The following is a 26241-nucleotide window of genomic DNA, read 5'->3' on the forward strand; positions in this document are numbered from 1 at the left end:
GTGTTTTTGAAGGTGGGTAGTGATTCACATTCCTTTACAGCTTTAGGCAGGGCGTTCCACATTGATGTGGCATAATTGCGAAACGTGTTTAGTCCCTTGTTTGAGCCGAATCTGGGTTTTACATGATTTGTGGAGCTCCCTCTGGTGTTGTGATCGTGGTATTCACTGACCTTTGGGAAGTATTTTGACATGTACATGGGTACCTTGGTCGCGTAGTGTATCTTGTAGACCAGGCCCATTGCAAGTTGCTGTACTCTGTCGTCTACTCTAAGCCATCCTAGGTTGTCAAAGTGGGCAGGGGTGAGGTGGGTTCTAGGAGTCAGGTCAAGTAGTAGTCTGACTAGCTTGTTTTGAGATGTTTGTAATTTGTTTTTTAGTGCCTTTGAGGTGCTTTGGTACCATGAGGTGCAAGCATAGTCGTAGTACCCTTGAATGAGTGCTCCTGCTAGAGTCTTCAGGGTATTCTTGTTTACCAGAGAGGAGATCCGGTACAAGAATCGCGTTCGTTGGTTGACTTTTTTTAGCAGGTGCTGGTTGACATTCGGATCAGCAGTTCAGCACCTGAACTGTTGCTGGGTGAGCCTAGTAAAGGATGTCGCATTGCGTTCATCTTCAATGAATGGACTGAATGAATTAACTTACTTAAGGATAATAATAAAACTATATTAATAAAAAGATAATAATGGTGTTCTCTGGGCCCCCCCCCCCCCCAGTGCTGGGCCCTTGGAATCATCCTAACCCCCCCCCCCCCCCCCCCCCAGCTACTCACTAACCAGCTGAGCTAAAGGGTCAGACCGGTTAGCAGGTGCTGGTTGACTGAGACAGACTCAACTCTCAGTCCTTTTCCCTCCTCACGCTCCTTTTTATTTTGCTCTGCGCAAATCAACAGGCAGACAAGCGGTGCCAAGAGTAAGAGATCCCCTCTCAACACTGAAGAAGGCAGGCCAAGTAAAAACTCTCGTTCTCCTTTGGAGGTCCCCAGCGATTACATCCTGTTCAGCCCCACCCACCTGGCAGCAGCAAGGGAGAGAGCGGAGATCCAGCGGTCATTACGAAACCAGTCAGTGTCTGTGCTCACGCCTCCTACTGGCTTAGAGCTCAGTACACTCAATGACACCTCGCCTCAGCCAGGTAAGGCTGGCGTCTTCTTTCTATGTTGAGAAGAAGTGTATCGGATAGTAGTGGTAGGCAGATTAATTGGGCATTTTGAAATTATCTGCATCGGCCAATAAACCACAACCACATAACCGAACAACAAAAATGTTAGCGCTGTCAATTTATTTATACATTATACATTTACACATTAAAATAATAAGTAGAGTTCAGATCCACAGAAAAGAAGAGACATTCTTCCGTGTCATATTTGAATATTCAATTGTTGATTTTTATCACATGCAAAGAAAAATCATTATATCGGCCGCCTTGCTCTCTAAATATTGGGATCGGCATTAGCCATCAAAAAACCCATATTGTCGACCACTATTGGATGCCTTTTGTTGGCTTTAAGACACCTACATTTGTTTTCATTTGTGTGTTTCTTCTTTTATCATTGTATGAGATATTTTTTGACAAAAACAACAAAAAACATCAACATTGTTGCCAGGCATCATGATATCCACAATATCCAGATATCAAACAATATCTGTCTGTCATGGATTATGGGTAGGGAGTCTTTATATAGCTCTACATAATTTGTATAGGCTATGTTTTAAATGTTAGCCTATATACTGTAGCTGAAGGAAGGTAAATGACATTAGTGAGGATACAGAGGTAAAAGCCAATAGCCACGTTCCTTATTCCAGCAAATAAATGATCCATTTTGTAATTTCTCAGTCGCCGTAGGAAAGTAAATATTTCTGTCTTGTGAATCTCCTTGATGACTTCAAGCCTGTTGTTTACTTAACGTGGGTCGATTTGTAACCATTTAAGACGGTCAATATTTTCAGGAAGTATCCTGTTATTTCTTCTGGGAGATCGGCCAAGTAAAGCGACATGCACGTCAGTGGCGTGTGTGTTTCATAAAGTTTGGTCTATGTGTCTTGTTTCATCGAGGAGAGTTGCCCACAGTGCTGTTAACACATTCCCTGCCATGATTTATATCCATCAATATAGCCAGTCTGCCACCACTCTAAGCCTATGGAGATGTTTACCTTCTTTGCAGTGCTATAACGTTTTAAATTGTATTGCTAAATTGACATTACTAAGGCCCATTCAACATCGATTATCTATCGTTCAGGATGTAGGAACGTTATACTTTTTCATTCATATATTCATACAAAAATACCTTCTAGAATATAAGTATGTTTTTATCGTTTTCTGCAGTAATTCCTAGAATGTGAGCTATAGGCCTAAACGCATATATAGATTATCGATTGCTGTCTATTCCCTAGACACGCTATATTAAAAAATTCAACTATACATGATCGTATACGTTATGCGTCATCATGCGCGGATGAAAGGGGGGGAGGGTCGTTTATAATTCCGTGATCGTCAGTAAATGCTTTATGTAGTATGGGTGATATATTGATTAGGGATGGGTACCTTTCACATTTGAATCGATACCGGTACCCAACGGTACCTTTTTTCGGTACTTTAGTCTCAAGAAATGTAATTTACCTACCTCAGTCGTAAAAAAAAAATCCAAACTTCAAATAACTACAATTTCGACAGTTTTCGGCTTGTCATTGCTCCGACTGCTTTGTTGTTGAATCAAGTCAAATCCTAGGTAAGCATATATTGTGCGTGTGAACGTTGACATGAAAAGAAAAAGGTTAAAAAAAAAGTAAAAATAAAAATAATAAAAAATATTTTTTTTTATTTTTTTTTTATTTTTTTTTCGGTTTCTCACTTGATTCGATACTCGGTAGTACCGACGTGTTTCGGTTCGGTGCCTCAAAAGTACCGAATTCGGTACCCATCCCTAATATTGATCAGATCGGTTTGCGGTGAAATGAATAGACAATTGGGCTGAAAATGACGTCAGCGTCCTCTTACCGTTCGCCGACGAGACTGGAGGAAAAAGATCCCACTTATTTGACGTCGATCTCCTAGATCCATTTCCGGTTTGTATGGCGCAATAAACGCCCAAATCATATCGATTATTGAGTTATGGCAGCGATCCATATGCACGCCAGTGTATGTCTGGAGTCCCGCAACAATATGTGACTGCCGGACGGATTTCCCAGATGCACCGATTTCCACTTCCGGTTGTAACTCGCACGATCATCCACCAGGCAGCGGTATTGAGGCGTTGCAATATTGTGCAGAGTCCCACTGTATCACCAGAGGCTGGGTGGGTGAATTATGAATGCCATGGCGAAAAAATGAAATATGATCTCAATATCGCTGTACAGCGTGGTTTGGCAGACAACGCATGGCGGGCAATAACGCTGTACAACGTGAACGGCGGTGGATGTGTTAAGTGGGAGAGTTTATCAACAACAATGATGTGCCTCTATGCACTATGGAGTTTGTGACTGACTGAGCAGCAGTGTTCAACCTTCCAAACCCAAGAGAGATCTTTCAGGCGCAATTATGGTTCAGACTAGAGATGGGTACCGAATCCTGTACTTTTTAAGGGTACCGACGAATCGCGTCCGACCGTACTACCGAGTACTGATTCATGTGAGATCCACCGGTGCCACATTTCGGTACTGTAATGCACTTTCTTTTAAGTCTGATGACGTCAACATTTAGTTTACCGCGAAACGAAACCTATGAAGTGTGCCGCACATTCACGTCAACATTCACGCGCACAATACACGCTTACCTAGGATTTTACTTGATTAAACAACAAAGCAGTCGGGGCAATGGCAAGCCGAAAACGGTCGCAAATGTTTACAACACTTTACAAAGCTAGATTCAGACAGCGCTCGCTGCAATATTATATATTATATATATATATTAACAAATTGTTCTAAGTAAATAATAATGATAATAAATAATTAGAAGTTTGGAAAAAAAATTCTACAACTGAGGTAGGTAGATTACATTTTTAGAGACTAAAGTACAGAAAAAAGGTACCGTTGGGTACCGGTATCGATTCACAGGTACCGGTTCAAATGTGAACGGTACCCAACCAACTCTAGTTCAGACATGTTCTCTACATCTCGCTGCTAACGTACCCAGAAGTAGTCGTCCACGAGTATCTCAGATAAGTTTTCATTGTATAGCTAGGCTTTTTAAAGGAAAGTGCCAACATTATGGGAAATTCACACCAGTTTCCTCTCTCTTCTTGTCTGACTCTGGAGAAGACTGTAAGCGAATTTCCCATAATGTTGACGTGTTCCTTTTTAAGCAAGCTGCTGAAATGTCAACAGCTGGAGCTGATCATTTCACGGCGAGGTGTGGATGCGATGTTGCGTATCTGTACCCGTGATGCAGGAGCTGAATGTTACACAGTTTGCGAGTTGAGCACTGATATATCAAACTGCATTCACAATGTTTATTCATTCATTCATTTTCATTCAATCTTTATTTCAACTCGAAAATTCATTGAGGGCAAGCCCTCAATTTCAATGACGTCGAGCAGACATATGGTACTTAATAAACACATGATAAATATACAATAAATGCAATCACAATATTGTTTATACAATCAATTAAAACAACTGCAGATTATGGTGGAATGGTTGATAATTAAGGATTTGAACTGACCAAAGGATACCAAAGTATTGTGTTTCAGAGTTTGTTGTATGATGTGCCAGGAGCACATAAGCTAAAAGCAGATTTCCCAGGTTCTTATAAATGTGCGTGTTCTCCTGTAGGTCACAGTGTCGCCGTGGTTGCCCCTGTGGACCAGGCTGAGAAGCTGCTGTTGTCCAACTGGGGTTTGCCTAAGCCTGTACTGGAGCGCTACCGGAAACATGGAGTGACTCACATGTTTGAGTGGCAGGCCCAGTGCCTCACCGTCGGACAGGTGCTACAGGGACAGAACCTGGTCTACTCAGGTGAGAAAACTGAATGTGTGAGTTAGGGCTGTCAACAAATATTCTATATTCAAATTTATAATTGAATTATTAAAAAAAATTTAATTGATTGAAAACTTTGATTTTTTTTTACACAATACAGTAATGACAACAATAAACAGGACTTCACAGGACATAGTAACAACAACAACAATAACGGAAATAACAAACAATAAAAATAAAAAGAATTATAAATAAATGTATTACTGTTTAATTAAATATGTGCAACAATAGATATTCAAATATCATCCTTTTTTTAGAAGTCATTTTTGGCCAGTTTTGACAGCCCTAGTGAGTAGGGCTGGGTTCAAAGAAACAATTTTCCCCAGTCAAATCGAATTTGAATCTGATATTGATTCATAAAATCCCATCGATCTTTACATTTCATATATATATATATATATATATATATATATATATATATATATATATATATATATATATATATATATATATTGTGTTGACTGCTGTAGTGTGTTGGTCATGTCAATTGTAAATATAATTTTCTTTTAATAATGCACCATGTTAGAGGGTTGCCTCTTCCCTGTACAATTTACAGCAATAGTTATCTGAGAATCTCCTTTATATCCAAGCAACATTTTTATTGTAACTGAAATATCCCTAACCAAATCGACATTGAATCGAATCAAATCAGAAATCAAATGACCTTGTGAATCGGAACCGATTCGGGAAATCAGCGGTGATAACGTACCCTTGTAAGACGCCAGCCAAATAGCAACTCGGGCCACTAAATAGCTCTGTTCAGACTGAGTCGCAGTTCTCTCATTTTCAGCCCCCACCAGCGCTGGCAAGACTCTGGTGGCAGAGCTGCTGATGCTGAAGCGCGTGTTGGAGACGAAGAGGAAGGCTCTCTTCATCCTCCCCTTCGTCTCCGTGGCCAAGGAGAAGATGCACTACCTTCAGGTATGATTCTTTATTCAACAGACAGACAGACAGACAGACAGACAGGGAGGCAGACAAACGGATAGATAGACAGATGGATGGATGGATGGATGGATGGATGGATGGATAGGTAGATACTAGATAGATAAGCAAACAAAGTATTTTTTCAGAACAATTCTTAATTACTGCTAATTTCTAAAAGTAAACAACATTCTCTCAAGTACAAATTCTGCAAAATATCACAATGTCTCCCCGTGAAGGCAAATGATGGGCGGAATCTTGAAGGGGTGCAAATATCAACATCGTCACAACGGCCACCCCTGGAAATGTGTCTGTAATGGACTGTATCTGTCCGCGTACCCTTGGCGCGTGACTGACTTGTATGCTTCTGTGTCCCCGCAGAGTGTGTTCGAGGAGGCAGGAGTGCGAGTGGAGGGATACATGGGCAGCACCTCAGCTCCGGGAGGGTTCACTGCTCTAGACGTGGCCGTGTGCACCATAGAAAAGGCCAACTCTCTCATCAACAAACTGATAGAGGAAGAGCGCATGGACCTGCTGGGTAAACAACCTGTGTATTTATTGGAGGACCGAGCCGCTTTTGTGATACGACACCAGTTTGAACATGACGTACATTTAGCATTATTCTCTGTGCGACTGCAACAGTGAATAAAAAGTTTAAACCTGCACTATGGAACATTTTAATTTAACAAATATTGCGTCTTTAGCAAGCTAGATCACAGAGTTGGGCTGAAAAGGAGAACCCCCCCCCCCAACAGCAGTGCATGAAACACAGTGAAATTGCTTATACAAGCTCCTCTGGTCGGGTACGACCAGTGCCCCGAAATCCATAAAAGGCTACATATGGTCTCATTTCTAGAGCATGGAATGAAGGACAAATGTAAAATAGTGCTGAAAGTTACCCTGCTTGAAGAAATTAATCTTTTGTTGCCATTTTCTCTTGACAATTAGTTCTATATCACAGCTTTAATGTTTTGAAGTTAAAAGGCCTCTCCATAATATGTGATTTAACCCATCAGTGGTATGCCACTGTACTTTCTCTTGTGAACAGGTATGGTGGTAGTGGATGAATTACATATGGTTGGTGATTCCGGAAGAGGTTACCTACTGGAGCTGCTCCTCACCAAGATCCGCTATATCGCCCAGAAGCAAAACACCACAGGGTCTGTGTCTCTGTGTGTCTGGCCTCTCTGTCTGTGGCTTTCTGTGTGTCTCGGTTGACAGAAGATCCCTATTGAGCTATCACAAGCCCCGCCCTCTTTTCTTCATCCTCCCAACTGTTGTTTCCCTCAGACAAACTTTGTTGACCTAACTTGAGCTATAGGTGAATTCTGCCATATTCTGTTGACGTACATCTGTGTGTTTTTGCGCAGGTCCCTTTCTGATGGTGTACAAATCATAGGCATGAGTGCCACCTTGCCTAACCTCTCCCTCCTGGCCGCTTGGCTGCATGCGGAGCTCTACCAGACGGACTACAGGCCTGTACCCCTACTGGAGCATCTCAAGGTGGGGTGCAACATCTACGACAACAAGCTCTCCCTGGTTCGGCGGTTCATACCTGCACTCAAAGTTAAGGTAATGGAGATAACTAACTGTTCCAGAGAGGATTCCAGTTGTTAATGGAAGACGACACAATTGACATGTCTCCGACACAAGTGAAGTTATATTATGTTTTTCTGTGTGTGTGTGTGTGTGTGTGTGTGTGTGTGTGTGTGTGTGTGTGTGTGTGTGTGTGTGTGTGTGTGTGTGTGTGTGTGTGTGTGTGTGTGTGTGTGTGTGTGTGTGTGTGTGTGTGTGTGTGTGTGTGTGTGTGTGTGTGTGTGTGTGTGTGTGTGTGTGTGTGTGTGTGTGTGTGTGTGTGTGTGTGTGTGTGTGTGTGTGTGTGTGTGTGTGTGTGTGTGTGTGTGTGTAGGGAGATGACGATCACATAGTGAGCTTGTGCTATGAGACGGTCAGAGAGGGGCGCTCTGTGCTGATGTTTTGTCCTTCAAAGAACTGGTGTGAGAAACTAGCCGACGGCATCGCTAGAGAGTTCTACAACCTCAAACAAACAGGTATGCAATGCATTCATAATTTATCTTAAAACTCTCAACATGCGGCTACTTTTGTCACACATCCCAAACTGAATTTTAGCTGGGCTGATGATCGTTATGCTTGTTAGTATGTGTGTATTCTAATGATCATTATGCTTGTTAGTATGTGTGTATTCTAATGATCATTATGCTTGTTAGTATGTGTGTATTCTGATGATCATTATGCTTGTTAGTATGTGTGTATTCTGATGATCATTATGCTTGTTAGTATGTGTGTATTCTGATGATCATTATGCTTGTTAGTATGTGTGTATTCTGATGATCATTATGCTTGTTAGTATGTGTGTCTTTGTCTTCTGATGATCATTATGCTTGTTAGTATGTGTGTATTCTGATGATCATTATGCTTGTTAGTATGTGTGTATTCTGATGATCATTATGCTTGTTAGTATGTGTGTATTCTAATGATCATTATGCTTGTTAGTATGTGTGTATTCTGATGATCATTATGCTTGTTAGTATGTGTGTATTCTAATGATCATTATGCTTGTTAGTATGTGTGTATTCTGATGATCATTATGCTTGTTAGTATGTGTGTATTCTGATGATCATTATGCTTGTTAGTATGTGTGTCTTTGTCTTCTGATGATCATTATGCTTGTTAGTATGTGTGTATTCTAATGATCATTATGCTTGTTAGTATGTGTGTCTTTGTCTTCTGATGATCATTATGCTTGTTAGTATGTGTGTATTCTGATGATCATTATGCTTGTTAGTATGTGTGTATTCTGATGATCATTATGCTTGTTAGTATGTGTGTATTCTGATGATCATTATGCTTGTTAGTATGTGTGTATTCTGATGATCATTATGCTTGTTAGTATGTGTGTATTCTGTGTGTATTCTGTGTGTATTCTGTGTGTATTCTGTGTGTATTCTGTGTGTATTCTGTGTGCTACCTCGCGTGCGTCACATGGTTTGTTCTGACTGACGACGGCCTAAGAAAGTTCAGAAAATCCTTTCCATCCACAAGAATGTATGTGAATGTATACCCCACAATAAAATCCAGATTGGGGCTTAAAAACAAACCAAAAAAACTGTGATTATCCTTTAACCTGTTTGGGTCTTACTGGGTTAGAACGTCAGTGTGGAGAAGAGCTCCAGCCGGTGTGTCTGGACCAGGATGGTCTAGTGGATGTAATCGCTCAGTTGAGACGCACTCCGGCGGGATTGGACCCCATCCTAAAGCGTGCTGTACCCTGGGGCGTAGGCTTCCACCATGCCGGTGTGTATATACACACACACACACACACACACACACACACACACACACACACACACACACACACACACACACACACACACATACATGCTCATAAATGCCTCAGTGACAACTAATTCAGTGCCGTTGTTGTGCAGCAGATTCCAGTCTTGACGTATTCTCTGGGTAAGTCTTGCTTCCATGTCGCCCCCCCCCCCAGGCCTGACGTTCGATGAGCGTGACGTGTTGGAGGGGGCTTTTCGTCAGGGCACGATCAGGGTGCTGGCCGCGACCTCTACCCTGTCCTCGGGGGTCAACCTTCCCGCCCGCAGGGTCATCATACGAACCCCCACCTTCAACGGACGCCTGCTGGACCCCCTCACTTACAAACAGATGGCTGGGCGAGCAGGGAGGAAGGGAGTGGACACCATAGGTAGAGCAGCGGTGGAGGAATGACTGGATCAGGATTCAGGGGAAAAGGGAGAAGTTAGAGGAGAACCAGGGGGAAGGGGAGAAGTTAGAGGAGAACCAGGGGGAAGGGGAGAAGTTAGAGGAGAAACAGGGGAGAAGTTAGAGGAGAAACAGGGGAGAAGTTAGAAGAGAAACGGGGGAAAGGGGAGAAGTTAGAAGAGAAACGGGACAGGATAGGATGATTGATTGGTGTACTTGTTACTCACACAGCCATGACTGAAGTTCCTTCTGCTCGGCTCTGTTCTGCTCTGTTCTGCTCTGCTCTGCTCGGCTCTGTTCTGCTCGGCTCTGCTCTGCTCTGCTCTGCTCTGCTCTGCTCTGCTCTGCTCTGTTCTGCTCTGCTCTGCTCTGCTCTGTTCTGCTCGGCTCTGCTCTGTTCTGCTCGGCTCTGCTCTGCTTTGCTCTGCTCTGTTCTGTTCTGCTCTGCTCTGCTCTGCTCTGTTCTGCTCTGCTCTGCTCTGCTCTGTTCTGCTCGGCTCTGCTCTGTTCTGCTCTGCTCGGCTCTGTTCTGCTCGGCTCTGTTCTGCTCTGCTCTGTTCTGCTCTGTTCTGCTCGGCTCTGCTCTGTTCTGCTTGGCTCTGTTCTGCTCTGCTCTGCTCTGCTCGGCTCTGCTCTGTTCTGCTTGGCTCTGTTCTGCTCTGCTCTGTTCTGCTCTGTTCTGCTCGGCTCTGCTCTGTTCTGCTTGGCTCTGTTCTGCTCTGCTCTGTTCAGCTCTGCTATACTCTGCTCTGTTCAGCTCTGCTCTGTTCTGTTCAGCTCTGCTCTGTTCTTCTCTGTTCAGCTCTGCTCTGTTCTTCTCTGCTCTGTTCTGCTCTGTTCTGTTCTGTTCTGTTCAGCTCTGCTCTGTTCTTCTCTGTTCTGTTCTGCTCTGTTCTGTTCTGTTCTGCTCTGTTCAGATCTGTTCTGCTCTGTTCAGCTCTGCTATACTCTGTTCTGTTCTGCTCTGCTCTGCTCTGCTCTGCTCTGCTCTGCTCTGTTCTGTTCTGTTCGACCGAGGTGTATATGAAGTGCAGATTGAGTGTAAAAATACCAAACTCCCTCTCCATCGTCCTCCTCTCACCCTCTTTCTGTTGCTTCTCTCTCAGGAGAGAGTGTGCTGGTGTGTAAGGAGGCGGAGCGTCAGAAGGGTGTGAGTCTCCTGCAGGGTGCTCTTCAGCCAATTACCAGCTGCCTGGTGAAGAGGCAGGGAGAGGGTGTGACCACCAGCATGCTGCGAGCCATCCTAGAGGTATGAAGGTCCATCCTAAAGGTATGAAGGTCCTTGGAACCACAAGCTCCATCCTAGAGGTATGAAGGTCCATCCTAAAGGTATGAAGGTCCTTGGAACCACAAGCTCCATCCTAGAGGTATGGAGGTCCTTGGAACCACAAGCTCTGTTTATTACGTCTAGCCTTGACAACATTTGGGAACCGCTACTTTGGACTGTGAGGAGATTAATACATCCACTAAGATAAGATGAGATATTAGTTTATTGATCCTCTTGGGGGAAATTCGGGCCTCATAGCAACATGGGGGAGGGGTGAGGGGCGGTACAGGGATGGGCAGGGTAATAGTAGAGAGACGTAAACATAGGCAATAAGATTAGATAAATAAAAGATGAGAAGAATAAACTGTGTAAACAATATAATTAATTCTGAATATGAAAACAAAGGTGCAGATGAGGGTCTGTATGCCCTATTGGTTATATTATGTTACAATAAATATAGTTCATACACATTTTTATCTGAATATATATATATACTATGAGTAGGAGTGAAAGTAAACGGTATACGCAGTGGGGTATGAGTCTGTGGCTGAACGTGCTCTCCAGGCCAGCTTCCTTCTCATCCTCCTCTCTGCCACCACCTTTACATTTACATTTAGTCATTTAGCTGACGCTTTTATCCAAAGCGACTTACAAGTTCTGTACGACAAGCCATCAGGAAGAGCACAACTCTATCAGCTGAGTAACAATGTTCATCAAAGTGTTGAGTGCTACAGTGTAGGTTAGTTTATTAGGACAAGTGCATGACAGTATGGTTAGTTAGGATTAGATTTTTTTTTTTTTTTTTTTTTAATTCAGATAATGGTTGAAGAAGTGAGTCTTTAGTCGACGGCGAAAGATTGGACGTGTTTCGGCTGTCCTAACTGGGGTGGGTAGTTCATTTCACCATTGTGGGGCAAGGACTGAGAATAGGCGACTTCTCTTTGATGACCCTCCCGGAGCTTGGATAGGAGTAGGTCTGAGGCGGCCAGAAGATGCAGAGCGTAGGGGTCTTGAGGGTGTGTAGTTAGAGACCATTGACCGGAGGTAGGCGGGAGCAGTTCCCTTTGCCGCACGGTATGCTAGGTCAAGGGCCTTGAAGCGGATTCGTGCAGCAATGGGGAGCCAGTGCAGGTCCCTAAGAAGTGGGGTGACATGGGCCGACTTCGGTAGGTTTGAGATCAGGCGGGCCGCTGCGTTCTGAATGAGTTGAAGAGGCTTAGTGGCAGTGGCCGGGAGGCCAGCGAGCAGTGCGTTGCAGTAGTCGAGGCGGGAGATGACTGTTGATTGGACGAGGAGTTGGGTGGTTTCTTTTGTCAGGAAGGGGCGTATCCTTCTGACGTTGCTCAGGAGGAATCGGCAGGTTCTGGTTGTCGCTGCGATGTGAGCAGAGAAGTTCAACTGGTCGTCGAGGACAACACCAAGGTTCTTGGCGGTCGGGGACGCGGTCACAGCTGCATTCTCGACTGTGATGGAAAGGTCGGTCAGGGGGGAGGATTTGGCCGGCAGGTGGAGCAATTCTGTTTTGCTTAGGTTCAGTTTGAGGTGGTTGGTCGTCATCCAGGCGGAGATGTCGGACAGACAGGCCGAAATCCGCTCAGAGACGTGGATATCTGAGGGAGGGAAGGAGAGGAAGAGTTGAGTATCGTCGGCATAACAGTGGTAGGAGAAGCCATGAGACGTGATAATGTTACCCAGTGATTTAGTGTAGAGGGAGAAGAGAAGGGGTCCTAAAACCGAGCCCTGGGGGACACCCGTCCGCAGGGGGCGGGTGGCCGACAGGGTCCCTCTCCATGACACTTGGTAGGAGCGGTCATTGAGGTATGATGACAACCATGTCAGCGCAGAGCCAGCCACTCCCATTCCTGCGAGGGCCGCGAGGAGGATCTGGTGGTTGACTGTGTCGAAGGCTGCAGATAGATCTAGGAGAATCAGGACAGAGGAGAGGCCTTTCGCTTTTGCTAAGTGAAGTGCCTCTGTGACCGCAATGAGGGCTGTCTCTGTGGAGTGACCAGTCCTGAAGCCTGACTGATTAGGGTCTAGGAGGTCATTCTGTAAGAGATAAGCAGTAAGTTGGTTGGATACAGCACGTTCAAGTGTTTTAGAAAGGAAGGAGAGAAGAGAGACAGGACGGTAGTTGCCTATGACGGTAGGGTTCAGGGATGGTTTTTTTATGAGGGGCGTGACTCTGGCTTGTTTTAGGGAGGTGGGGACCACCCCCGAGTTGAGTGAGGAGTTGATGGTTGCAGTTAGGAATGGGAGGATGTCTGGTGCTATGGACTGGAGGAGTGGGGAAGGTAGCCGGTCCAGCTGGCATGTAGTCGGACGGTTCGACGTTACCAGTGTCAGGGTCTCGGCTTCTGTAATGGGAGAGAAAGATGACAGAGTGAAGGATGAGGTTCTCGATTCAGCATTTGGAATGGGTGGGGGTTGGGAGAAGGAGCTGCGGATGTTCTCCACTTTTTCCTCAAAGAAGATCGCAAAGTCTTCGGCAGAGAAAGATGAGGGAGGGGGGGGTGGGAGGGGAGTGAGGAGGGAGGACATGGTAGCATGCAGTTTGCGAAGATTCTTGGCAGAGGCCTCGATCCTATGGTGAAAGAAAGAAGCTTTGGCATTAGTAATGGTTTTGGAGAATGTTAACAAGAGGTTGTGATATGTGTCGATGTCAGCAGTGAGGCGTGACTTTCTATACTTCCTTTCAGCTGCTCTCAGGACCTGTCTTTGTTCTCTCACTGGATCTGTCAGCCATGGACTGGGTGGGGAACGGCGGGCAGGTTTCTCAACGAGGGGACAGAGCTTGTCGAAGGAGGTTGCAAGGGCTGAGAGGAGGGTGGAGGTTGCCATCTCTGTGGAGAGAGCAGAGAAGGTGTCACTCAAAGGTAGAGTGGATAGTATGTCAGAGGAGAGGGTGGAGGGGGATAGGGAGGGCAGGTTGCGTCTGAGTGAGACGGTTTGAGTTGGGGTGAAGACCTTTCGGTTAAGCAGGAGAGTTAGTGAGAAGGATATGAAGGAATGGTCAGATACATGTAGGGGAGTTACCTTTAGTTGCTCCACTTCCACCACAGAGCCTTGAGCACCCTGGGGTTGGTGTTAATTATAATTATTAATTAATGCAGGACCTCTTTAGCGGATCTTTAATCGGCATGCAACGAACTGGACATGCAATTGGAGCGGCACACACACACACGGGATACACACACACACGCATGCATTGTCTTTTTCTCAGTCGCTGATGCGATAGAGTCTCTGCGCCTAACCCATCCCGTCGTCCTTTCCCCCATGGGCAGCCGGGAGCAGATAGGGCGTCAACATGAGCCGCGCCCTGGGGACCAATCCAAGTGCTCCTGTCCGTCTTCGTCAAGGACGCCACAGCATTAGCGATCTGTTGTTGTGCATGTTTTTCCCATTGGGTTTATCTTATCGGGGGGGAAACCCTTGCGAGCACAGGGAGAACATGCAAACTCCACACAGAAAGGCCTGGGAGATACCCCACCTGGGTACCTGGCATCATGGAAACCTGGTCCCCTTGCTGTGAGGCGACAGTGTTAACCACTACACCACCGTGCCGTGGTGTTGTCTGGTCCTCTGGCCTTGTACACTGATCTTGGAGAGCTGCCTCCTCACCTGGCTGTTAGTGATGGTCAAGGGTGGGGGAGGGGCGTGCTGCTGTCTCCAGGGGTAGTGGGCTGGTGGCTGATTTTATTGGATTGATTGATTTTTTATTCCCTAAATTAGAAAAACATGTGTCTGAAACAAGCTTCTCCAACACATTATTAAAAGGTTATCAAGGTTATACAATAAAGCTAAACGCTTAACTTATTTTCATTGTTGTCCTTAAACCTATTTATTGATTGATTGATTGATTGATGAAGCCACTGATTTGTGGTCAGGTTAGTGAACCTTGCTTCCATCCATTCAGTCCTAATATGCCTGTCATCCCAACCTACAGATCATTGTTGGGGGTGTAGCCAGCACTCCACAGGATGTGAGGCAGTATGCTGCCTGTACCCTGCTGGCGGCCAGCATTAAACCTGACCAGGGATCAGCTGAGGGTTCTGTGGAGACTGGGTCAGAAGCAGGGGCCAACAGGGGGGCCATAGAGGCCTGTGTGGAGTGGCTGATGGAGAACGAGTTTATCAACATCCAGAAAGGAGGAGAAGGTATTATTATTGTTGTCATCTCTTACTCAACCCTGTCACATTGCATTTTAAATAGAATTCACAGATGGTGACAGCTGACATTTTACAAAAGACGTTTAACATGGAGAGTTAATCAGTTGGTTATGTGTACCTTTGTCTCATTAAACTGTATATCTTTTGATTATGAATATGAGTATTCACTCCACAGTCACAAGAACCTTTCCCACTGACTGTATGTCTCCTTCATCTCCAGAGGAGAAATACTGCCCCACCCACCTGGGGGCTGCTACCCTCTCCTCCTCCCTCTCCCCTCCTGAGGCTCTGGGCATATTTGCTGACCTCCAGCGAGCCATGAAGGGCTTTGTACTGGAGAACGACCTGCACATACTCTACCTGGTATATGCACACACAGACACAAACCTAGATTGATGGATGGATGGACTTTATTAATCCCTCGAGGGACATTCAGGAAATGTGTATTACTACTATGTCTATTAGTGATAACTAATAAGTAATACTGTAGGCCAGGGGTCGCCAATTAGGTTTTGCCGCGGGCCAGATTTTCCCCAAGCCGTTGCTTGGCGGGCCAGGATCAAAAACAATGGCTAATTTAATATACTGATATTGAAAAAAGACAAACGTTTTTCTCTGGTCTGCATCCCCCCAACAACCGTGTGCACTGCGCCGCACTGCACTGCACCCACTCTGCAATCCGCCAAACAAAGTTCTCACTCATCCATTCATTCATGAACAGCTCTCAGCTGTTGCAGATCAGCTTAACAATTGTGTGTATTGCGCCGTACTGTATTGTACCCATTCTGCAATCTGTTAAATAAAGTTTTCATTCATTCATTCATGAACAGCAGATCAGCTGTTGCAGATCACCGCGGCGGGTGATGAACAGATCAGAAGACAGAATGCATGAAAACACGACTCACCATACCTTGTTTGTTGTTCAGTCCTCCAAAATCCCTGCTAATGTTTGAAACATGTCACATATCCACTCGCCGCCCTCCAATTCCAGATTGGCGTTGAATGCAGCTACTTTATCTGCCAACTTGAACACAGTTGTAATAACAACCATTTCCTCGTTGTTGTTGTCGCCACATATTATGCAGAGAGGACGTCGGCTCGGCACGCAAGAATCACCGACCTGTTGCAATAAACCCGTATTTTAAGTATGGCTCCTGTTTATTAAAAGAAGCGTTATATTTCCCTGTTGCATTTCCCTATCCAAAGATGTTTGTTTTGTTTTTTAACACATTTTGTTACTCGCTCCATCTCGAACGCGGAAGTGAAAGTTCGTTAGGGACTATTCCATTGGTTCTCCCAGTCCACGTGACCATTTCTAGCATTTCAATTGGCTATAGTGCTATTGATGACTACCGGTAGATAGATACAGCTTCACAATAAAAGACACCCTGGCGTCCCGAGTGAATATTTCCTGCGCGTAAAATAAATATCATATTCTCAAAATAATCTGACGGGCCAGAAATTATTGCTGGCGGGCCAATGTCGGCCCGCGGGCCGCCTATTGCCGATCCCTGCTGTAGGCTATTGGTAATACTCTGTAAAAAGAAAAGTAGAGTCTGCACACTACAAACTCCCTCTGTATGTATGTACACCTTTATAAAATACAATGTTCCAGAGGATGGAATCGATTCCAGAGTTTGGAAATGTTGTCTTTAATAAAGGCGTACGCATGGAATTTGGAAACGTTGTCTTTAACTCATTCAGCACCAGTCACGATGATAGTCGGGTTAACTCGCCATCGCTTGAGCGGCAATCACGAGTATACCGGTAGTCTGGTTTTAATCGTAATTTTTTTATTGGCGATATCTATTCATTTTCATCCATCCAGCCTGATGTTATCGTTGGGAATGGGTCTGAGCTCGCAAAAGGGCAAATACCGCCGCCTACGCCTTCCAGCTGGTATTGCACTCCATTGGGAATGGTGTAGTTTCTTTTCTGGGACGATCCGAGCCGTGCGGGCAGGGTTTAAATACTCAGGCGAGGTAGGCCTATACAACGATGGCATGGAACAGTAACCCCGCCCGCCCGTCATTGTGTAACGGTCGGTAATGTGGTACGGACCTCCACGAGCAGTATTTGGAATGGCGATCAGATAATTGGATTATTTCTTTTGCATTACATCAGATACAAGGTAAGAACACTATATATAAATTTGATCGTTGATCTGATATTTATTTCTACCCCGATCGACGCTGTCTCTGTGTGTGTGTGTGGCTGTGTGCCGTTGAGTGCAGGAGGGGACTGGGGGAGCCTCGCGCTACGAGGCTCTTTTCATTCTTGCACGAGGAAGGATAATAATGATGATCTAGTGTTGATTTCAGGAAGATTCGATAATCAGGCGAAAAATGACAACGTGTTTATTGAATTACACTAAAGGGCTATTATCGCGTCTTTTCCTGGGATTACTAAGAATCACCAAAACTATACTCGTATTCAAAACGGTATAAAACGGAAATGTACGGATGAAAAAACAATCCGTTTTGTACATGTTGACTGGAAGCAACTCACTGATAATCGGCGGTTGTATTAGACCCATAGCTATAATTTAAGATATATTTTAAGCACTCGCAAATCTCGCAGTCCCCCCATTGATTAAAGCGGTGGCGTTCTAGACCTATATCGGGCATATCGCTCCGGCGCTGAATGAGTTAATGAAGGCGTATGCATGGAGTTTGTAGTGTGCAGGGTCTACTCTTTTTCTCTACTCATATTGGCCTAGCCCAGCACCTCTCTCGATGTGTGTATAAAACTGTATCAACCCCACTATTCCTAATACTCTCTGGATGTATGCCAACTGTCCTCAGATCACTCCAGTGTATGCTGAGTGGACCACCATAGACTGGTACCAGTTCTTCTGTCTGTGGGAGCAGCTGCCGGCGTCTATGAAGAGAGTAGCGGAGCTGGTGGGCATCCAGGAGGGATTCCTCGCTCGCTCCGTCAGTGGCAAACTTATCGCCAAGACTGAGAGACAGCACAGACAGATGGCAATACATAAACGGTAATATGCATATCTGTGTTCATTGAGTGATCTCTGTGTACACTGTGTACTGACTGAATCTCTGTCTTTAAAGAACCCAGGCCGCCTATCGCAAAGAGTAGGGGGTTCCCCGAGGTTCCTGGCCAAATTCCCAATCAGGTCTCTGACATCAAGGCCACCTAATCATCCCTTCCCCTTAATTGGCTGATATTAATCCCTGTCTCCTGAGCCATTCAGCCATTGTGTAGTGGGACGTGTGCCTGGTGCCAGTGTATGGCAGCCATTGAGTCTGCGTAGCCCAAGGTTGGGTGCTACCAGTGGTGGTGAAGGAGGCAATTTCCACCCTACATTGTGGGGAGCGCTTTGAGTGTCTAGAAAAGCGCTATATAAATGTAATGAATTATTATTATTATTATTATTATTATTATTATTATTATTATTATTATTATTATTATTATTATTATTATTATTATTATTATTATTATTATTATTATTATTATTAATGTATACAGTTTTGGTAAATAAATTTTAAGTGGGCAGCTTACTCTAAAACTATAATTTTGGCTGATTACTGAGATTACCGATTACTTTAAGAGTGGGTGTGCTAGGGAGGCTGAGCCACTAATATTGCTATGATCTTTTTTCAAAATGTTAACCTATAAAAAGTAATAACGATTCAGGCAGTATACCAAATTATAATGGCAATTCCAGGAAGTGTAACTCTAAATTACATGACACACTTTTCAAATAGTATGTAAAGGATTACAGTGACTTTACAACACTGACGTTGTACACACTATACACTGGGTACAAAATGGTTGCTCTGGGCCAAGAGATTGGGAAAGAGCGACCCATAAATAAATCGCCATACTCTGTTGGAATAAGGACATTTCAACAGGTAGTGAAATTGATTGATTGATTGAAAACTTTATTAACAGATTGCAGAATGGGTACAATACAGTACGGCTCAATACAAAACAACTGCTAAGAGGATGCAGACCAGAAAAATACTTTCGTCTTGTTTACATCGGGGTCCCCCACACAAATCATGTTAGCAATCATGGTTAACAAAAGCATAGGAACGGCCCAACTTCAACCAGATGTCTGCCTCATATTTAGCATTTCCCATAATATTCTCGCTCACCTCTTCAATCTCTCGTCAACTACAGGTTCTTCACTACGCTAGTGCTACAGGATCTGGTGAACGAGGAGCCTCTGGGTGTGTTGGCAACCAAGTACAACTGCAATCGTGGGCAACTGCAGTCTCTTCAGCAGTCTGCCTCTACGTATGCAGGTATTCTTTCGTGTGTGTGTGTGTGTGTGTGTGTGTGTGTGTGTGTGTGTGTGTGTGTGTGTGTGTGTGTGTGTGTGTGTGTGTGTGTGTGTGTGTGTGTGTGTGTGTGTGTGTGTGTGTGTGTGTGTGTGTGTGTGTGTGTGTGTGTGTGTGTGTGTGTGTGTGTGTGTGTGCGCGTGCGCGTAAAGTGCAATTGACCTATCTCAAGCCCTGCCCTCTTTTCTTGATCCTCCAATTACGACTGTTGCTTTTGTCATGAAACAAACTCAAGGTACAGACAACAAGGGAGACCACACAAGTACTTGAGGTCTGTAAAGAAAAGTAATTGAATTGCTATTTAAATATGTACAAACAAAAGAAATTAAAGAATGAATGGATCAGTAATATCAGTAATGTAGTGAGTGCATGAGTGAGTCAGTGTGTGGTGCGTGTAAATGATAATATGAGAAACAACCAAACCAAATTTAAACAAACTAAATGTCAGGACCAGCTTGGAGGAGAGACAGACAGACAGACAAATGGAGAAGTCACACCTGCACAGGTGCGTCTGATTGCCAGTCTGTGGATGACAGACAGGTTAATGGAGATATCCAGGTATATCCCTGAGTCAACCTGTAGGAGAGGGATGGGGTTGTCACACTTTCCTCGGAAAAAAGTTTTTTTTAGCTACAGTAGAAATATGTCCCACCTCACTATAATGGTGAGAGCTAATATTATATGCATATAAATGTCACAGAATACTGTCATACACATACTGGTAGTGCTAACTGCCCTTAATGTGAATGTGCTTTTTGAGTGTCTGTGTGCATGCGTGTGTATATAATAAATGGTAAATGGTGCATTTATATAACGCTTTATCCAAAGCGCTTCACAATTTGTTCCTCATACTTTTACCCATTCACTCACACATCCACACACCAACGGCGGAGGCAACCATGCAAGGTGCCAACCTCCTCATCGGCAGCAGTTAGGGGTGTCGAAGTGTCTTGCTCAGGGACACATCGACACACTGCCCGGGAGGAGCGGGAATCGAACCGGGAACCTCCGGATTACCAGACGACTGCTCTACCTCCCTGTCACCCCTAACATATATGATTTCCTGTTAAGTGAATGTCGATTTGAGTATGATGTGTTTGATAATGAAAGTATTAATGTAGAGTACACAGGTTTGTTTGTATATTTATGCCATCTGAGTTGAAGGTGTGAGTCCAAATGTGATTTGTTTCCCTGGAATTCTGTTGCTACGGAACAGTTTGGACCCAAGTGCATTTCCTGTCAGTTATTGCATTTGCAAACATTGCAACAGGAAATACACTTGGGTCCTTTTAGAATGTTATTGTTGTCACATCAAACAGTCCGTATGACTCAGATGAGTCGTGACTCTGATTCACATTTGATCACACACGCTTTGCAACCCACACAAACGCACAGTTAGGCAGTGTGTCCATAGGAGACCTTTTCTTCAGCTGGCAGCGCTCGAGGGACTCCAGGCTGCTGTTGTTGCTCGGTGACTAACGTTAGTGAAAAGTCATCGGAAGCGTGACACAATATATAAAAGTTAAAATATTTTCATCTTACCGCTCTGCACAATAAAACAGGCTCAGCTCAGGTAATTGACCTATCTGAAACTCCGCCCTCTTTTCTTTATCCTCCCGTCACGACTGTTTCTTTCCTCGGACCGACAGTTGTGATTGGAGGATCAAGAAAAGAAGGCGGTGTTTGAGATAAGTCAATAGCACGGTTCCCATTGGAACAAATGACAGAAAGACACCAGCGTTTAAAATATCTCCTATGGACACACCGCTGTAGACACTCTTTCTCTGCCAACCCGTAGGCATGGTGACGGTGTTCTGCAAGCGTCTGGGCTGGCACACCATGGAGCTGCTGTTGTCTCAGTATCAGACCAGGCTGAGCTTCGGTGTGCAGAGGGAGCTGGTGGACTTGGTTAGGGTGTCTCTACTGAACGCCACGCGGGCCAGAGCCCTGTACACCCTGGGCCTCTGCACCGTGGCAGAGCTGGCCAGGGCTGCTGTGGCTGAGGTGGAAAAAGCCCTCAGGAAAGCTGTCCCGTTTAAGAGGTGAGAGAGAGCGAGAGACTTGTGCCCTGGTATATTATAATATTAGGACAGTATTGGATAATAACAAAGTTGTACTTTATATCCTTCTCAGCTCTAAGCGTGCAGTGGATGAGAGTGAAGTGGAGGCAGCCGAGAGGCGGAGCCTGCGGTGTGTCTGGGTCAGTGGTGGGCGGGCCCTGACTGAACGGGAAGCAGCCAATGAGATTGTGTCTGAGGCCCGGCTCCTCCTCCGGGAAGACCTGGCCCAGTTAGGGGTTCAGTGGGACCCGGGGACCCTCCCACCTGTGGCAAGCAACAACCCAGATGAGCGTCAGAGTGGCCACTCGGACTCAAGCTCATCTGACGCCTCTATCGGCTCCTCCCACAGCGCTCCAAGCCGACAACAAGAGGGAAGCGGGTCCAAGACAACAGACAGGAGAGACTTGCAGAACGGGCAGGGAGAGAGGATGGAGGAACATTGTAGGAGAGATGAGGGAGAGGCTAGAAGAGGGAGGGAAAGAAAAGAGGTCCGGCAGAAGGAAGGAGCCCAGAGAGAGCAAGCAATGAGAGCTGTTGAAAGGAGAGAGGCAGAGAGGAGGAGAGAGAAGGACGGAGTACAGGAAGATCGGGATGGATCGGAAAGAGGAGAGCCGGGTAACGGAGAGCCAGTGGAGAGACAGACGGAAGCAAAGCCGAAAATGGGGAGAAACGTCAGCCAGAAAGTAGTCACAACGTGGGAAGATCCTCGTGAGGAAAGAGGGGCAGACGAGATGAAGCAGTTACAAAAAGGAGGGGGAGAAGGCAGAAAGATAGAGCAGGAAGAGGGGAGTGGAGGGGTAGTCTCAGCCAGATTAGATGGTCGTAACAAAACCTGTCCTGGCCCTGAACGGAGCCTGACACAGGAGTTGGCCGAGATAGTATTCACCCCCCTGCCTCAGCCTCTTCCTCAACCCTCTCTTTCCCCCAAGCCCCCTCCTCGCTTCAGAGCCCCGGTATCCCGGGTGGAGGAACCACACTGCGTCCCCACCAGGACACTAAAAAGACCCAGTACTACAGGGCCTGGTGAATCACCCGTGCAGCCAGGCAGAGTGAAGCAGTCCAGAGCTTTAAGTAAGGTGCTCAATTCTATACACTCTGAGAGAAGCGCTCAAGAAAAGGTGGAAGGTCCAAGCTCAGCCGCACTAGCCCCCGGTCCAAGCTCAGCCTCACTAGCCCCCGGTCCAAGCTCAGCCTCACTAGCCTCCGGTCCAAGCTCAGCCGCACTAGCCCCCGGTCCAAGCTCAGCCTCACTAGCCCCCGGTCCAAGCTCAGCCTCACTAGCCCCCGGTCCAAGCTCAGCCGCACTAGCCCCCGGTCCAAGCTCAGCCGCACTAGCCCCCGGTCCAAGCTCAGCCGCACTAGCCCCCGGTCCAAGCTCAGCCTCACTAGCCCCCGGTCCAAGCTCAGCTTCACTAGCCCCCGGTCCAAGCTCAGCCGCACTAGCCCCCGGTCCAAGCTCAGCCGCACTAGCCCCCGGTCCAAGCTCAGCCTCACTAGCCCCCGGTCCAAGCTCAGCCTCACTAGCCCCCGGTCCAAGCTCAGCCTCACTAGCCCCCGGTCCAAACTCAGCCGCACTAGCCCCCGGTCCAAGCTCAGCCTCACTAGCCCCCGGTCCAAGCTCAGCCTCACTAGCCCCTGGTCCAAGCTCAGCCGCACTAGCCCCTGGTCCAAACTCAGCCAGATCAGCCGCTGGTACAACCTCAGCCACAACAGCCCCTGGTCCAATCTCAGCTGTCCCAGCCCAAGTGCCCACCACTTGTTGTCATGCTCTCACCCAAAAAGCTCTACCCGCTCGCATTACTCAAATAATACAAACGGCAGAGATTCCTGTCCCACTCCATCCGTCCCTGTCTCAGCCCATCTCCCCTGCCCACGAGGCTGCCCCAGCTCACTCATTCTCTCCCCAAGCCAAACGAAGAAGGATAGAGGGACCGGTGGAGGACATGTTTTCTTCTCCTGACCTCTATGTAGGAGAGGGGGTGGACGAAGAAGACAAAGGAGCTGACAAAGGAGCTATTGAGGTGGAAGAAGAGAGCTTCGGGGACAGCTTTGAACTGGACACTCAGACAGAGAGGATCATTCTCCAGCAGATACACGGACACAACAGAGGTGAGGATGAGAGAGTAGAACAGATGAGGGAGGAGCGAGTGGAAGAAGTGGATCTAGTGGTTGAGAGAGAGAACACACAGGGGAGAAGGGCTAAGCCTGTATCGGAAGAGAGAAGAGGGAACCCAGAGAGGGGTGACGGCTCAAAAACACAGCTCACTTCTCTAAGCGACAATATACATAGTAACCCACAGAAACGGGATGCTACTGCCTCCTCTGACAGAGCTGGTTCCAGATTCAACATTTCTCTCACAGATAGCGAGATGGAACGTATCCTGAACAGCGGCCACCAGGTGAGGGGACCAAAACACTGACGCGCACAACTGAACACATAGGCATTGCATGACTTGGGAACTTGGATTTCGCTACTAAGACTGCCCCAAAGAGCTCTCTTATTAAATAAATCTTCTAAGCCAAGCAGTGTTCCTTTTCACTCATTGTCACTCATGGATCTAATCATTGGACACTCTGATGAACATTGTTACTCAGCTGATAGAGTTGTGCCCTTCCTGATGACTTGTTGTACAGAACTTTTAAGTCGCTTTGGATAAAAGCGTCAGATAAATGACTAAATGTAAATTGGAGATTCTAATGTATTCACATGTATAATGTACGGGCTATTTCTCTTTTCACAGATCTCTTCCAGACCAAGTGGTGGAGATAAATACGATGATGATGATGATGATGATGATGGGGGCGGTGGTGGTGGTGATGATGATGAAGATGCCTTGTCTGTCTCAGAATTGAATGGGAATCCTTCTGAGAGTCTGAACAGAAGCAATAGCTTCCTGTTTGACAGCCTGTATGATAGCTCCCTATTGGCTGACCTGAGCCTAGACCAAGACCCTGGCCAAACGGAGGAGGAGGAGGAGGAGGAGGAGGAGGAATTGAAACCTGTTACCCAGGAGATCAGAGACAACAACCAACTTCCATCAGCCCAGGAGCGACGGCGCAGTGAGATTCTAGCCAACCAGGAGGCAGAAGAGCAGGAGGCGGTCCAATGGGGCGGGTCTTCCTTTAACCTATCAGAATGGGGCGACTCTCTGCTGATGGGTGAGCACTACCTGGAGAGGCGGAGCCTGCTCAGACCAACCGACAGGATGCAACATCACAGCCATGGTGGAGCTGAACAACCCACAACAGACTATGTTCCAACAGACCAGCAAGTCTCACAACAACCTGAACCTGGCCCGACAGGCAGACTGGAGACCTGCCCTGCTCAGGCAAAATGGGAGCAATCCAAACATGGTCAGACAGTGCGATCAAAACCCAACCACATCACTGCTCCGAAACAATACCACAAAGTAGAAACCAATACAAACATCGGCCATGCAAACAAACCACAACAAGACACGAAAACACAAAACAACAGTGAACCTGCAAAATTTTGCTCCGAGAACGGAGGGAGAGAGAGAGGAGGAGGAGGGGGAGAGAGAGGAGGAGGGAGAGAGAGAGGAGGAAGGGGAGAGAGAGGAGGAGGGGGGGCAGAAGGAGGACAGGCGAGGGTAAACACAGAGGATGAAAAGGGGCGAGTCGTAGAGCGTGCAAAAAAAGAGCGTGGGGGTGTTCTGTCCAACGTGGCCACGTTTAAACACCCAAATGTCCAGAAGACATCTGAACGCGCTCCTAGCTGCAGCCCTGCACTGCAGGACATCTTTGATCGCTGGCCAAGCATGTCTGACCAGCCCTCTTCACACATGACCACAGAGCCGGCGTGTCACAAACAAGCTGCCGCTGAAGAAGACCCTGTGGAGGTCGAGCACAGGCCACCTGAGGTGGAAGGGACCAGGGAAAGGTTCACCATGCAGTCTGCTGTTGAGAGGACCGACTGTACAGAGAAACAACCCTCCAGACGGGGGACTGTGGAAGGTCCCAGCCTGGAGGGGAGACCCTGCTCTGTAGATGGTGACCTGATACCTCCCACACCAGCTCCTGTCACACCCAGAGGAAAACTGACCACCTCCTCCGTCCAGATGCCCGTCGCTAGCAGCAGGCCATTCAGCCAGTCGACCCCAACCTCCCTCGTCCCCGATCAGCCAGCAGACCTGATCTTTCCAAAGTCCCGCCCGGAAACCAACAGTCGCAATCGTCCCAAACCTGCTCGTCCATCAGAGACGATCGATAAACCGACAACATCCACATCAGATCTCAACCACAAACCGCGACTGAGACTGGAACCAAAGACTCCACCAGAATCAAAGCTCCAGTCCAAATACTCCAAAACGGATCCCGGTTCTGTTGCACACTCGATCACAAACACCAAACACCTGCTACAGGTTGACGTGGATCCTCATCCACCTCTAGATACTGTCTGTCCGCTCTCACCCCAGCCAGAGCCCCGCTCCGATCTGGACTCATCCCTGACCGATGAAGGCTTCACCCTCCAGCTATCCCAGAGTGCACCGCTCTCTCCCAGCAACTCTGGGATGTTCTCCGTAATAGACGTGGCGAGCGACAGACGCCTCTTCCACACTTTCATAAGCGAGTTGAAAACTAAAGATCGGTATTCTCTAGCTCTGGCCTGTGAGAGGAGAGAACACGCACAACAGACCGAGAGGGGGATAGGAGATAAACACAAGACAGGTAACTGACACAGTTACATGCACACCTACTTAATAACTGACAAAGTTACATACTTTGTCAGAGGAAAACAACAGTTGTGATTGGAGTGTGTGTGTGTGTGTGTGTGTGTGTGTGTGC

The 26241-nt window shown here is 46.5% G+C and overlaps 1 protein-coding gene across 1 annotated transcript in view; it reads left to right on the plus strand.

Annotated features, from left to right (window-relative positions):
* Positions 1-26241, plus strand: part of polq (polymerase (DNA directed), theta) — a gene marked incomplete at its 5' end in the record, with an annotated part of 52417 nt that overhangs the window by 3925 nt on the left and 22251 nt on the right. Inside the window, 20 exons of the mRNA XM_084318258.1 lie at positions 890-1131; positions 4767-4949; positions 5761-5891; positions 6273-6429; positions 6940-7051; positions 7262-7463; positions 7801-7942; positions 9060-9206; positions 9403-9615; positions 10739-10881; positions 14846-15056; positions 15289-15431; positions 17873-18066; positions 19215-19339; positions 21174-21417; positions 21509-22553; positions 22595-23019; positions 23117-23834; positions 24177-24872; positions 25068-26124. Coding sequence (XP_084174384.1) covers positions 890-1131; positions 4767-4949; positions 5761-5891; positions 6273-6429; positions 6940-7051; positions 7262-7463; positions 7801-7942; positions 9060-9206; positions 9403-9615; positions 10739-10881; positions 14846-15056; positions 15289-15431; positions 17873-18066; positions 19215-19339; positions 21174-21417; positions 21509-22553; positions 22595-23019; positions 23117-23834; positions 24177-24872; positions 25068-26124 — 6530 coding nt within the window. The remainder of the gene's footprint in view (positions 1-889; positions 1132-4766; positions 4950-5760; positions 5892-6272; positions 6430-6939; positions 7052-7261; positions 7464-7800; positions 7943-9059; positions 9207-9402; positions 9616-10738; positions 10882-14845; positions 15057-15288; positions 15432-17872; positions 18067-19214; positions 19340-21173; positions 21418-21508; positions 22554-22594; positions 23020-23116; positions 23835-24176; positions 24873-25067; positions 26125-26241) is intronic.

The sequence above is a fragment of the Notolepis coatsorum genome, assembly GCF_963971535.1.
Source record: "Notolepis coatsorum genome assembly, chromosome: 7".
NCBI lineage: Eukaryota > Metazoa > Chordata > Actinopteri > Aulopiformes > Paralepididae > Notolepis > Notolepis coatsorum.